Source organism: Miscanthus floridulus, chromosome 1 (assembly GCF_019320115.1).
Source record: "Miscanthus floridulus cultivar M001 chromosome 1, ASM1932011v1, whole genome shotgun sequence".
Classification (NCBI taxonomy): Eukaryota; Viridiplantae; Streptophyta; class Magnoliopsida; order Poales; family Poaceae; genus Miscanthus; species Miscanthus floridulus.
The window spans coordinates 185,311,565-185,323,473 of NC_089580.1; the positions used below are offsets into that span (position 1 = coordinate 185,311,565).

General features: G+C 43.0%; 1 protein-coding gene across 4 annotated transcripts; it reads right to left on the minus strand.

The window, feature by feature from the left end:
• Positions 1-4,281: 4,281 nt before the first annotated feature.
• Positions 4,282-11,111, minus strand: LOC136550808 (sulfate transporter 1.2-like). Of its 4 annotated transcripts, none has more exons than XM_066542404.1 (14): positions 10,976-11,111; positions 8,560-8,922; positions 8,045-8,093; positions 7,746-7,953; positions 7,482-7,656; positions 7,312-7,377; positions 7,104-7,217; positions 6,884-7,000; positions 6,632-6,758; positions 6,269-6,555; positions 5,985-6,175; positions 5,238-5,323; positions 5,073-5,149; positions 4,282-4,947 (listed from the first exon to the last, which is right to left on the minus strand). In XM_066542404.1, the coding sequence occupies exons 2-14, from the start codon at positions 8,893-8,895 to the stop codon at positions 4,804-4,806; spliced, it is 1,977 nt and encodes a 658-aa protein (XP_066398501.1). In that variant the 5' UTR covers positions 8,896-8,922; positions 10,976-11,111; the 3' UTR covers positions 4,282-4,803. The 4 variants fall into 4 exon arrangements, with proteins under 4 accessions (XP_066398501.1, XP_066398494.1, XP_066398516.1 ...); XM_066542397.1 differs by having other exon boundaries at positions 8,560-8,938; positions 10,976-11,083; XM_066542419.1 differs by lacking the exon at positions 10,976-11,111 and adding an exon at positions 9,334-9,928.
• Positions 11,112-11,909: the final 798 nt, after the last annotated feature.

The window sequence follows — 11,909 nt, forward strand, 5'->3', positions numbered from 1 at the left end:
GGTTTAATGCAACGAGATCAGGAAAGAAAGGTCACGGATAGTGCATGAGCGGCCGGTTCTACTGGCCACGTATTTGATATTGTGTGCCCACTGCAAGCTGCCACATGTACGGTACCACAAAGTTCATCAACAATTTAACAAAGCAATGCAAGTAGATGCATCTTAGGTACGACCATTATTTGAGAGCGTAGAGTCCTCAAATCAAGTACTAGCTCTCTTCATCTTTTCTCGTGTCCCTTTGCAGACTTGATTGACCGAACGAAAACGCAATTGACAGCTAGGCTCCACAACAGCACTATGCGTCGTGTGCCTTTAGGGGCAATAGCCGCTAGTGGCAGCATTTATTAAAAGAAAACTAAGTGATAGAATATCGAAACCCTTTCTCTCTTAGCTTAAAAAGCTGTTTCATTTAAGCCTCCTCACAAAGCATATGGGAAGTTCCAAGGCATAGCGCCCCCCCCCCCCCAAAAAAAAATCTGGTTCAAATTATTCCTCTTCCTTGTCTGCCCCCTTTCCAAGAACGCATGCATGCAGTCAACTTTGTAAAAATTATGCCACAAATATGCATGAAAGCATGCATTTATATCTGTCATAGCAGATTTTATTACATATTTTATTAACCTTCTTAAAATATACTCTCTCTCCGTCTTAAAATAGAAGCCGTGATTTGACTTGGTGTGGTTTCAAGATCATACTTTGACCGCTAATTTCTCTTGTAATATATGATAAAAAGTTTGAATATTAGAAAATTATTTCTAAATATGAAATGTAATGTAACCGCTTTTGTACTATAGACTTTTTATATAATTAGGCTAATTGTTGTTCAAAGATAACAAAATTTAAATTTTGAAATACACGTATGCCTTGTTTTCCGTGGCCGAGGGAGTAACTGTTTGGATCCCAAGACAAAAATTAGCCCATCTTATGATAATAGGTCAAACATGGGCTAATAAGGACTATTGGTCTTAACCACCAATTAGCTCTATTAGCTCTTATTAGCCAAAAATTAGCACATGTTTTCTTTGGCATACAAAATAGATGCTAACTGTTAGCCCCTTGTGTCAAACAGGGCCCTAAGAAAGCAAATGATATGACGACTGAAGTTCATTAAAGACAATGATATGCTAAAAGGCAAGTAAAAGTGAACAGGTATAGGTGCCTCCGTTTACCCAGTTAGCTATCTCGAGAAAGCTAAGATTAGTTCAGTATAAGATCAGCCATTAGTAGGGATGAAAATGGATCGGATACGGACGGATATCACCGATATTACATTTGTTTTCATATTTCTGTCCGGATTCCGATTCGAATACGGATAGTGTCAACTATGTTGGATAGGATACGATTGGATATCGACATCATAAATATGCGATTTGAGTATTCGGATACGGATACGGATACGGATACGGTATCGGATGTTGGATATCCGGACTTGGATACGGACAGATCTCAACCCCTCTAAACGGATTCGGTTTCGAATACGGTCGGAAAATATCCGTACCGTTTTCATCCCTAGCCATTAGGTAAACTATAATCTTTTTTTTCATGACCGGGTCTAAGTGCATTTTCCATATTAAGAGGAAAAGAGCGTTATAACACACATGGACTTAGTAAGCCAAGGCTTACCAAGACCAACACGATCCCTGCAAAACTAGTCTCACAGGGATCAAACAAAGTTTACAATTAAGCAATTACATACAAACAATTCGGGACCGAACGACTATCAACCACTCTAAGAGAACCAGCGAACATAATAACACAACTAGCTGCAAAAAACGGAGGCACCATAATCATTCATGAAAACAAAACCAACCTAGGAGGAATTGGCACTATAATCCTTCATTCACTTTGGTATCTCAAAGCACCAGTATTCAGTAGTATTCACAGATTCACAATTGCTGAAAATGCCATATTATTAATAAGTTCTGGTAGCACTTAACTAAGAAAAACAACGATTGGAATGATCAATGTGGTTTATCAAAACACCTTGACACCTTGCTGATATCTGAAAATAAGTTGAAAGACAGAGCTAGGTACCTTTGTTTAGATATAACCGATGATCAAGCATGGAACATGGTGAATATTCGAGAAAGAAAAATCAAGTCAGATTCACAGTTTCAGAGCCTTTTATATACTCCAGAATGCAGAGCACTAGTAGTGCCTGCTGAGCCACAGTAATTTCAATGAGGGTGTTTTATGTCACGTGGATGGCTGAAAAGTCCTGCTTCAACACATTAATCATTAACAGTGCCTTCCTGTCCTCACCAATAATGCGAAGTCCTTGATTATCTCATACTGTATCCTACGGTTCAGTGAAACATACCAATATCCCCATTTCATCTTGATACCATAAACAAATGCAGATTCAACTATACCGTTCTCGATCATTTGCTGAGGCATTGCATGTAAATGTATTAATGAGCAGGCCATCTCTTGCCATCCTGTGGAACAGTCCAACACCAACCTAGAGCATCCCCGAAACACAAATTCGGAACAAACAAGAAGTGCATGTTGTATATATTTGCTCAGAAGCCAGGAATCCCGTAGTGCAGCCATTGTGACAGAGTACAGACTGGCAGTACATCCGTATATGGATACACTTCTGTCAGATCAATGTGACCTTTCATCTGTATAACTAAATCTTCCAATGCCTCAACCTCCCACTTACGGCATAATCCATTGATTAGAACCGAGCACATTGCTATTGGGCTCATAAACAACCCCATCCCCTACCATTAACCATTAATCCATGATTCAACAGGATACCGCAGATGCTGAATCCAAGTCACTGTATAGATGAATGCGCTGGGTGTCACTCAATTGAAAACCTTCTTCATGATTGGCTCAACATATCCGCATCCTTGTACGATGCACTGACCACTGACAGCCGGCATTGTAGAATGTAGATAACTGAAATTTTGGCCGGACACCATCGCTCAGCATCTGATCGCACCAGTCCATGGCAGAGTTGAGTGCTGGCCACTCGAAGCCTTGCCCAGATGTATCAACATGGAGGTACACGCAGAAACACCAATCTCTAGTTCTCATTGGCTGAGCACATGCATGGAATTCACCTTATTCGTGGTTGCACCTTACCCAGCTTGCTATCGCAGGACTTGATCAAGTGGATTTCAGGTGCGTCCTGCGGTGGCGTAGGTGTGGGACGCTCGAGACGGCGCGTGCAGGAGCGCGGCGGACATGCCACGCAGGTGTTCGTGGGAATGCCTCCACGAGACGAAGCGAAGGAATCCGGAGGCGCGGTCCGCGTGCCGGTAGGGACACTCCAAGGGAGGCGGGCTGCAAGGGCTTGAAGCGGCCAGCAATGGTGACGCACCGCCGCACCTGCTGCGCTAGTTTCCGGCTCACGCTGTTATCCTGGAGGCGATCGGGGCGGTTTCCGGCTGTAGCTGCGACTATTCCGTGGATTTTTTTGGGCTTGTGGTGGCTATCGCGAGAGGCGGAGCCGCGGAGGTGAGGTGAGGGGGATGGATTCTGTGTTAGGCGCGCGGTGGCCGGTGGGGATTGCGTACGAGGCGCCCGACGGCGGCGGGTGCGGGTGGGACGAAGACGAAAAGTGATCATTGCGCCCAAATTCCGGCTGGACCAAGCCCAGAAGGCCACGGCCCGCGCGGCTAACCTAAACCCTCTGGGCTATGTCGACTATCCGCGTCGGCCCACAATTCGGGCCGCCATGGCCAAATCATTGGCGGCCGCCCGCAGGCCGGGCGCCTTGGCGAGACGAGACCGCGAGAGCCGAGAATGCGGGCCTACGGTTCCCGTCGGCGGGCGAGCAACCGCGCGGCTTTGGTTGGGCACTCGCTGGGTTCCTGCCTTTGGTTGCTTTGTCCGAGCTTTGGTCGCAACACTTTGTAAGCATGTAATATCTCGGCTATGTATCCAGTAGTGTAGGTCCCCTGCTGGTTGGAGGTTGCCTCTCTCGCGAGGTTGTTAAACTCTTTTCTTCTTAATGAAACACGGGTATAAACCCGCTCGCGAAAAAAAAGCAACCGCGCGGTTTCCTCCTGCCCTACACTGGCGGCCGGCTGTGGCGACTGGCGGTCAGCATCTCGGCCAGGCTAGGTGGTTCCTGTCGGTCAGGTGAGCCTCGTGTCTCTCTGCTTCATTACCAGTTAACTCGGGCCCGAAGTATCTTACACATGCATGCCCATGCCCAGTAGGAACGAAGAAAACAAAGTAAGAATGCCCCTCTTCAACAAATTCCTCACACTTCACAATCACGTTTTTGCACCCCTTCTTCTTTTTTGGTCAGGGAACACTTACGAATGCATCAGCATCACAGAATATACATATATAGGCCAAATGTAAAACCTTTTCTTTCATAAAAAAAATGTAAAACCTTATCATAAAACCTGAAATTACAAGGAAAGGGACTAATTACTGTAAGATACAGACACCTGAAATCCCAAACAGGTAGCTCTTCTTTCACGATCAGTGATGATATGTTAATCATCATCAGGCATCCATATCTTCTGATCCATCAAACCTTTGATCTCCATCACCTAAGTGCTTGCCAACGCGGAACAGACCACAACCACAAGGACTGACATAGACGCCCAACTACAACTAGGCCACCATCTGCTTTCTATCCCACCACATTTCGCAAACGTGATGCACTCCAACTCCGGAGCATCTTCTTTATTTACTACCATTCTGCAAACCATGTTATTTACTCCCGTTCTGTTCTGCTTCTGCTCTATAAATCCACACTGTCCAGTGTCCACTGGACTTTGCCAAAGAATAGATAGACTTCTCCTTACTCATACTGTACGTGACTATGAAACTCCTTCAGACATTATCCGCCACCTTGGGGGCAAATTTCTTCACGGCGTCGCCGACCGTGAGGAATATCTTGTCTTCACCAATCATGTCCGTGAATTTAGCTGAGCGGAGCTTCTGGATCACCGCTGGCCCAGGATTGGCAAGAACCAGCTGTAAGTAAAAGGAACGGATTTTGATCTTAGTGAGGGGTCCTTCAGTGACAATTTTTATGTTAGCAGTATCACTACCAGACTGCTAGTAGTTGTAAATGCTTGTTATGAGATCTGGCGTCTTACCTGAATTTTGCGTTTTTCAAGAACTTTCAACAACTCCTCCAAAGCGTGGATTCCGCTTGTGTCGATATCAATTACAGCTGTTGAGAGTCGGAACAATGTCTTCAATCACTATATGGAACTTAAGTAAAAAGATAGCATATAGTCAGATATGTTCTTGTGACTTACGAGACAGATCAACAATTAGAAACTCAGTTTTTGGCAACTTCTGGTCCTGTTGTTGCTCCTCCTCATCTCTTAGCCACCTCAGGATTCTGAAAATTAGATTCTAATTAAGCACTGCTTTCCTCTTTAGCTGATTTTAAATTGTAACATTCTCTATTAGAATACTGAACATGACTCAATAATGCATCTAATGCAATCTCATGCCACTAGAATACTAATCACATATCGTATTTGCACATGTAGCCAATCTTAGAAGAGCATCTGATGTAGCCTTGCACTTTCAAGGAACTATTGACTTTCTTTTTCTGATCAGATAAAAGACTTTGCTGATCAGATAAAAGACTTTGCATTGAGGTTACCCTCCAAACTATGGATGAGTCAATTCGAATAGATATAAAAAGAATGCTAGTTATCACATCCATCAAATTATATATCAAAATTTCAAAGTATGATTCACAGATCCATAAAACACTTAGCTACATCTGCCCTGCAGGCCAAATCCTAATCTGCAGTATAGATATATAAAAGGTTTATGTGAAATATTCTTCTAAGCACTAGCATCTTATGCTTTCTTTTTAATGCTTGTACATTCTGCTTGAACTATTAAAGTATAGCATGGTTCACCTCTTTTTTGTCAAAAAAGTCTGTATCCATGGTAATAACAAAAAGAAAGCCAAATATGCTACTATGAAACCCTATAGTAGTAATCATTCCTGTGGCAGAAGCTCATGGTGAATACAAGCATTTTACCTCTCTTTAACATAGTTGGAGTTTGTGAAGTATATAGCTGAGTCCACTCTAACAATTAGCACCCCTGGAACCTTGGTAGCATCAGGATATTGTTCTACATTCCTGTATATAGTTGTTCGTGGAAGGTTTCCAAGTAAAACTGTTCTTGGCCGTGTTACTTGGAGAAGAATTTTAGCAAGAGATATCGAAACCTATTCACAAAAGGTTTTACAGTCATCAGCTCTTTGTCTACTATATAAGAACTCAATTGTTGGTAGCATAAACGAAATAGTTGTGATTCACACCGCAATGAGCAAGCCATACTCCACTGATGAAAATATGACTCCAAAGAATGCTCCCATGCATGCTAGAAAGTCCAGTTTGTCAACTTTCCAGATAAGGTAAGCCGACTCATAGTCAATTAAACCAAGCACTGCTGATATGATGATTGAGGAAAGGATGGCATTTGGAGTGTACTTGAACAATGGGGTGATCAACAGCAATGTAAGCATTACGACAGTTGACATAACAACATTTGACACTGCTGTTTTGCAGCCAGCCATGTAATTAACTGCTGACCGTGAGAAAGAACCTACAATGAATGACTTCTATCAGAATAATTGTTACTTGTGGCTATGAATTGTTTTTTTTCCTGAATTAATTGTTACCTGTGGCTATGTAGCAAGAAGTCAATGAACCAACAATGTTCATGGTTCCTAGAGCCACCATTTCTTTATTCCCATCTATCTGGTAATCCTTGAGGGCAGCAAATGTTCTTCCAATTGCAATTGCTTCCTGATAAGTTTGCATCAGTTGATTAATTAGCACATTTTTTTGTCGTAGAAAATTTTTCCACGTTATCATAATTTTGAACATCAAAGCTTAAGAAGTCTGTTTCCTTATCAAAGGGTTTGTCTCACCGTTAGGCCTATCATTCCAGCTACTACCCCAATTCTGAATCCTGTTGCCAAGTATGGGCCAGTGAAGTATATGAGACTAGATGAAGGTGGGTTGATGCCTTTCCTTATGTTCTTGACCTGCAGTTATGCAGTGATGATCTTTATTGTTAGCTTCAACTAATAAGACGCACTTGCATATTTTTACGATGGCTAACATCAAGAACAGTCAAGTATGACTTACAATTGCAACACCATGCTTATCTGCATGAGTGATGTACACAAAAAATGTGGATATGATCACCGAAGTGAGAGGTGCGATTGCAGACACCCAGAAGAGCTTTTTATTCTTTTTTCCCTGAATTATTCAAAGAAATGGCGTGATCAAATATAGTCAAAAGAAAACCAAGAAGAGTTCTTGCCATTTTGGAGCATGTAATGTATTGTCTTACAATGTACTTGGCAACCAGAAGGAATGCCAGGAAGGACGCTCCTATCAGTATTGTCTGCCAATTCCACTGCAATAAATAGCACACACATATATTGCGTCAAACACTCGAAGTCTCAACGATCGTGGTTTTCATCAGGCAGGTAAAAAGATCCACATGGTTCAGTGTCATACCCCATGGTGAACATTTCCCCAAACTGATTTCATGACAGATACAATATCAGATTTCTTGGTGAAGTTTGCAATTCCAAGGAATCCTTTCAGCTGCTGAAGAGCAATGGTGATGGCAGCACCGGCCATGAATCCGACAATGGCAGCATGAGACAAGAACTCTATGATAAACCCTAGCCTGTGGCAGAGTTGAGTTTTAGACTAGATGAGATGCTCATGCCAAAGCAGGTACGAACTGACAGGTTAACAATCACTAGGGCCGCTCACCTGAAGAATCCGAGCGCTGCCTGAGTGACCCCTGCGAAAAAGGTCGCAGTGAACGCTAGCCGCCTGTACTCAAGCGGGTGTGTCTTGGGGTCAATCTCATTCTGAAGGAGAGTACCGAGCAACAGCGACACCACGGCCACTGGACCGATGGCTATATCCCTGGAGCTGCCCATCACCGCGTATATCAGAGGCGGCACGAAGCTAGTGTCTGTAAAAATGGCGACCACATCTCTGATCAGCATAGTTGAAAGTGATCTCAATTAAAACGAAGAGATGCATATGTGAATGAGTGCACTTACATAATCCAACCTCTGCTGGCAAGTTAGCAAGCTTAGAATAACCGATGTCCTGTGGTTGAACGCACGGTTTTGTTAGGCCACAGATTGTTTTTTTTAAGTAATAGCAGGAGCTCTGCCTTTTAATTAAGAATAATAGAATTGGCCTAGTTTATAAGGGAAACCAGGGCTGAAAACCTTACATAGGCACAGATTAAAACACAGAAAATACCCACAACACCAGAACATCATAGCCCTGACGACTAACACACAGAGGTAACACAAATGCCAACGACGCCCACCGCGTGTCCTCAGTGCCGAACTGACCACAAGCAGCAAAAAGTAGCTTCGGCTTCCCATGGTGAACAACAGCCAAACGCTTTGACCTCCTCCCATCATTCGATATCTTCGACAAGATCATGTACCGAGTCTCACCTTGCGCCGTCATTTAGTGCCCTCTATTAGGCCACAGATTGTATCCGATAGCGTCAGTGCATGAACCGTGCTGCTGCTGACACGAGGTATATAACTCAACTGACCTGGGGTATGCAGAGGCTGGCAATGGTGAGCCCGGCGATGAAGTCACCCTTGAACTTGCCGAGGGAGTAGTGTCTGCTCCAGTCAAGCACCGGGAAGATGTGCTGCAGGCCGAGCCAGATCTTTTTGGACTTGGGCTGGTCTTTGTACTGCCGCAGTGGGTCGTCAGCGAAGAACGTCTCCTTCACCGAGTCAGAGAACTCGGTGAAGAAGTTCTTCTTCGGCGGGACGCCGACCTTATACCCATGCCCGTGCTCCATGCGGAGGTGTGATGACGTCCGGCTAGCAACGTCGGCGCCGTGGTCGTCTTCTCCCCCATCAGACACCGTTCGCGGCATCTGCGGTGCTCCCAGTGGGATGGACGGCTGGTTTCAGGAATATCTATGATGAGAAGTAGGAAATCACAAAAGGAATCACATTGGCAGCATGTTAACACAAGAAGATATCGTCAATACACTGGGCAGTACATGGAATACAAGCTATATGTTCATCGATTCTTCAAGTTTCAGATGGAAAAAATCCAATACTTTCACGAAAGAACAGACAACATCAGCTGCATGCATATGCATGGTGCACCTAACGAAAGCCAGATCTGAAAATGAGATGATCAGATGAAGGAACACACGCATGGACGTACAATACTAAAACAAGCACTCTGGTCTCAGCAAATAACTGATGAGTTGTTTCTTAGGAAGCCAACTTTTGATTGTTACTCCATCATGGTGTATAAAGTGTAAACATATATGCAGCTAAGGATTGTCAGAGACAAAACCTACACAGCGATGCGACGATGCCTGTTAGCAGAAGCACTTGTGAAGAAGGCCTATTTCGCTGCGTCGTGATGAAGCTAGGGACTGCCCATTATATATACGCATATGCAGATGCAAGAAGGCTCTCCAGCCAGAGATCAAGGTCATACTTTATCGAGTAAGTTGCTAGTAGAACAGTAGCATGATTTTGTACTACTAGCAAGTTTATACTTTATCGAGTAGAAGAACAGTAGCATGAAAACTAACTGAGCTATGAACAATTTCCATTTATGATGGCATGTTCCTTATTTTCCAGTGGGAAACCGGAGAGCCTACAATCTTCAGCTTTTCTGTAGTAGCATACTACTAGCATACGTGTAGAAAGTGGCTGTTTCAAGTTTTTTTTTTGAAGGTCGCTGTTTCAAGTTTTCATGCATGAATGAAAGGTACATTTTCACTATAAAATTGTTCAAGAGAACAAAAGACATTCATGATGTCAAATCAAATCCCTTTCAAGCTAACAACCACATCTCACAAAGAAGCATCAAATTCAACTCTTTTTTAAAGGAAGTCAATTTACGTAGATGTTCGATCCATAATTTTACACAGCTGAAAACCTATCATCAACCATCTAAAGACCGACATCACAGTACACCTAAGGAATGCTCAATAATGCGGTTGTTAGATCGAGTTGCAACCATCATCTGTAGATGTATCAGAATTTCAAGTTCAAGCTCGACAAATAGTCATCACAGAAAAGAAAAACGATATACTATATATATTGGCTTCGAAATTCCTAGCCATGAATGAATCATGGGCTGTCAATTTCCGTATCAACATGCCCCAAGATCTCTAAGTCACGCGTCAAAAAAGTTGGCCGAGTTCTCTAGTTCTTCAGTCAGATCCACACATGCATATGTGATGAGGCAACAAGGTGGAATGTTCTAAAGCGCAGGCGCACCGCATTCGTGCCTAACAGATTCCAGGCACTCTTGATGGCTCTCATCACTCGCTTAGGAAAGCACACTAGCAAGCTCAGGCTGGCCAATGAGCCAGTGCCTTGCATTGTACTGTACTATTCAGTACAGATCAGGGCATATAACCTAGAATGTTTGGTCACCTGCTCTGTCAGGATCAAATTTCACACTCAACGAACGCGTCACTTACCCTATTCTTTCCTCCAGAATACGTCAGAAATCATTATTTTGTTAATACAACGTCGACCTCTGCCTTTAGAAGTCAGGCTGTCAGAGGATATGTGCAACTAAAAATGGCAACCTCTGAATTTCAGTGAGCTAAACCTTTTGAGAAAAGTTCAGTCTGTAAAACTCATCGAAAGAACAAAGCATAAACTATTCTTATATTGGTAGTTTCTCTGAACAAGCGACCAACACCTCCTTTATGGGTGATTGCATCTAGCCCAGTCGATCTGATCGAGCCAAATGACCGGCTAAATGATCACCAAGCAGTAATACAATAACCCTATCGCACAAAGAGGGTTAGTTCTGATTAGAATTCGGAAAGCAGCTTCATTTAACGCAAAGAACCAATCATCTAAGTCCAAGGCAGGAACTCAAAGTTTACGACTACGCTATCCAAAAAAAAAATTCTGCTCCCGGTAAAACAAAAGAAAAGCGACTGTAAAAGAACAGAGATCTCTCTTTCTTACTGCAATACTCAGCGGCACTTGGTGTTGGTGGTCTGGTCAACCTCGAGAACTTTTCCTCCTTGCCTTTGCCCTTTGGAGTTCCCGGGCCCCGATACTGCTATTATCTTTCAGATTGGATGGCAGAGGATTGTTTGGAATGTGGACGCAATTGTGGCCTTGTGGGTCAGGGGCGCAGCTCGGACTCAGGCAACGAAAGTTCCGCCGTTTTTTTTTATTAAAGAAGAATGGCAAGGAGGACAAGTGCAGAGCCGGATGAAAGACAAGGTCAAATCTGTCCAGGTTCAATGAATCCACGTATAGGGAGCGGCAACGGCCTAAACAAAAGTGTATCTATTGGCCAAGTTGACTTTGCTGGAATTTAAACAGGAGTTTATACTTATATTAGGAAGATTTCCAGGGACTCTCTATTCTACCTGATTATTAGGAATGAAGATTTTTTTTAGAATTACACGGTACAACTCAGACGCCACAATACGCATGCAGACTCATCCTTATAAACACACGTACGTAAACCCTACCCCTATGAGCACCACCGAATGATTGAGCCGACAAATCTTGAGATTCACGGAGTCATCATAGGCGTCTCACTGTCCACGGGGGCAGCGCCTACCATGAAAAGCATGGCGCCGTTAAATTCTAGAATAAATCCAGAAAAATACCATGGTAGAAAACTAACATTTAATTGGTTATCTAAATATAACCATCTTCTATTTTGAATTTCTCATTAGCCAAATATAGATAGTGAGAATAAGATATAGAAAACCTGTTGGAGCATGAAAAGATATATAAAACGATTTTTGTGCAAATGACTCTTCAAATGATGATTTAGAGAGTGAGTTTTAGAAAGACTCTTAAAGATACTCTTAGAGGACCTTGTTTAATTAATAATCACAACATTTTAGAGATAGTTGTATTAGATCAGATTGAAAAATAA

Coding starts and splice junctions, on each gene's coding strand:
- LOC136550808 (XM_066542404.1), bottom strand. CDS start 8,895: ATGCCGCGAACGGTGTCTGATGGGGGAGAAGACGACCACGGCGCCGAC. Junction 8,094..8,559: donor CCAGCCTCTGCATACCCCAG/GTCAGTTGAGTT, acceptor GTTCAACCACAG/GACATCGGTTATTCTAAGCT. Junction 6,759..6,883: donor CTGGAATGATAGGCCTAACG/GTGAGACAAACC, acceptor CAAACTTATCAG/GAAGCAATTGCAATTGGAAG.